The sequence below is a fragment of the Magnolia sinica genome, chromosome 17 (genome assembly GCF_029962835.1).
Source record: "Magnolia sinica isolate HGM2019 chromosome 17, MsV1, whole genome shotgun sequence".
Classification (NCBI taxonomy): domain Eukaryota; kingdom Viridiplantae; phylum Streptophyta; class Magnoliopsida; order Magnoliales; family Magnoliaceae; genus Magnolia; species Magnolia sinica.
Genome location: NC_080589.1, coordinates 16,153,908 through 16,155,636, shown reverse-complemented (window position 1 = coordinate 16,155,636; position 1,729 = coordinate 16,153,908). Strand labels below are relative to the sequence as shown.

The following is a 1,729-nucleotide window of genomic DNA, read 5'->3' as shown; positions in this document are numbered from 1 at the left end:
GAGATTCCATTAGGTAAAGATCTTCACTGCCCATAAGTGGGCCACCATTCTTTAGCATGGACTGTGAATTAGCGGGACACACAAACACAGCAAAAAGTTCCCAACTGATGAAGGAGCTCCCATTTGATCCCACCACCTAAAAAGTAAGATCAAGTAGGATCAACTTCCTATCTATAAATCCAAAGAGTATAAGACTGGTTAAATGTGTTGTCTAAGTAGAGTCATTTTCCATGTATTCTTCTTTATTTTCCTTCATCTCCTGGAGAACCATTACAAGACTAACTCCACCAAAAGGGATGGAAAATTTCATCAGCTCAGAATGCAAAAACATACACATACAAGCAAGATAGAAGATATTATATTTCAGATTCAAAACACCCACTTAACTTAATTTCAAAGAAACATTTCTCCTCATCAATACACCACGCTCTTCACCAAAACCCTAACGAATGGTATTTTAAATTACCATTAACTTAAGACTCCATATATAACTTTAATACATAACTAAGACTTAAAACGTTCATAAGGCGTGATGTCTCAAGAAATGCAGGAGAAACTCTATCTTATATGTCTGTGTGACTGATTCTTTTTTGCAATTTCATAGCAGAATTTGAGTTGCACTAGAGCCAGATGGCTCTTGCTTCTTTGAGCAGCATTATCAGATGGCTCTTGCTTGCTCGAGTGGGGTCGGCCTTGAGGTGAAGAGACATCACCTCGTTGGAAGAACCTACCAGCTTACCGCCAATGAACACAGCTGGTAGAGGTGAGCTACGACCTAGTAGCCTGACCAATGCCTTCTCTGTTTCTTTTCCCCTGGAGTCCTGGTCCAGCTCATAAACAGTTGCATGGGCACCAAGCTCACCGAAGAGCCTTTTGATGGAGTGGCACATGCAACATGAGCTGTTGCTGAAGATCACCAACGCGTTCTGGCCCGCCAATCCCATCACCCGGTCCATCCTAGCAATATTGGGGGAGAGAGAGAGGTTGGAAACTTGACTGAAAGAAAGATAAGAAGGCTTTGGTTCTGATGAATATGAGGCTGTGACTATGCTTATTTATACATGCTCGTAGGAGTCGTGGACGGAATTTTCGAATGGAAGAAAATAAAAGGAAAATGTTCCTTAATATTTTGTCTCGTGCCTAAAATACCCTATTATCATTTTTTTGATAGGGACAGGCTGGTGCTTCAGGTGGGAAAAAAAAAAGACTCGGATTGTATGGTCTAGCACACAGCACCTACGTGGTCTGGGAACCCTATCATTATTAATTTTTGTGTGTTTATCCACCCCGATTATCCATTTTTACAGCTCATTCTAGGGCATGACCCCAAAAATGAGGCAGATCCAAATCTCAGGTGGACCACATCATGGGAAACAATGGTGACTGAATGCTGACCCTTCAAAACTTCCCAGGGACCACAAAAGTTTGGATAGGATGATATTTGTGTTTTCCCTTCATCTAGGTGTGGTTGATCTCATAAACATATAGGATGTCCAATAAACAATATAGTAAGCCCTAGAAAGATTTCAATACAGGGTTATCCCTGTTGCTTCATGGGATGTGGTTACTTGAGCTTGGAATTTACTTATTTTTGTATTCATGTCCCAAGAAGAGTTGGAAAAATGAATGGGTGGCCTAGATATTAAATACATGGATCATGATTTAGGACCCCACAACGCCCAGCAATCAAAACACCACAGCTGCTGGCAACACCCCCTAATCCACGTTC

At 41.4% G+C, this 1,729-nt stretch overlaps 1 protein-coding gene across 1 annotated transcript; it reads right to left on the bottom strand.

Annotated features, from left to right (window-relative positions):
* Positions 1-347: 347 nt before the first annotated feature.
* LOC131231363 (glutaredoxin-C1-like) lies at positions 348-1,010 on the bottom strand. The gene has a single exon (XM_058227529.1). It carries the CDS (start codon positions 954-956, stop codon positions 621-623), a length of 336 nt encoding a protein of 111 aa, XP_058083512.1. The 5' UTR covers positions 957-1,010; the 3' UTR covers positions 348-620.
* Positions 1,011-1,729: the final 719 nt, after the last annotated feature.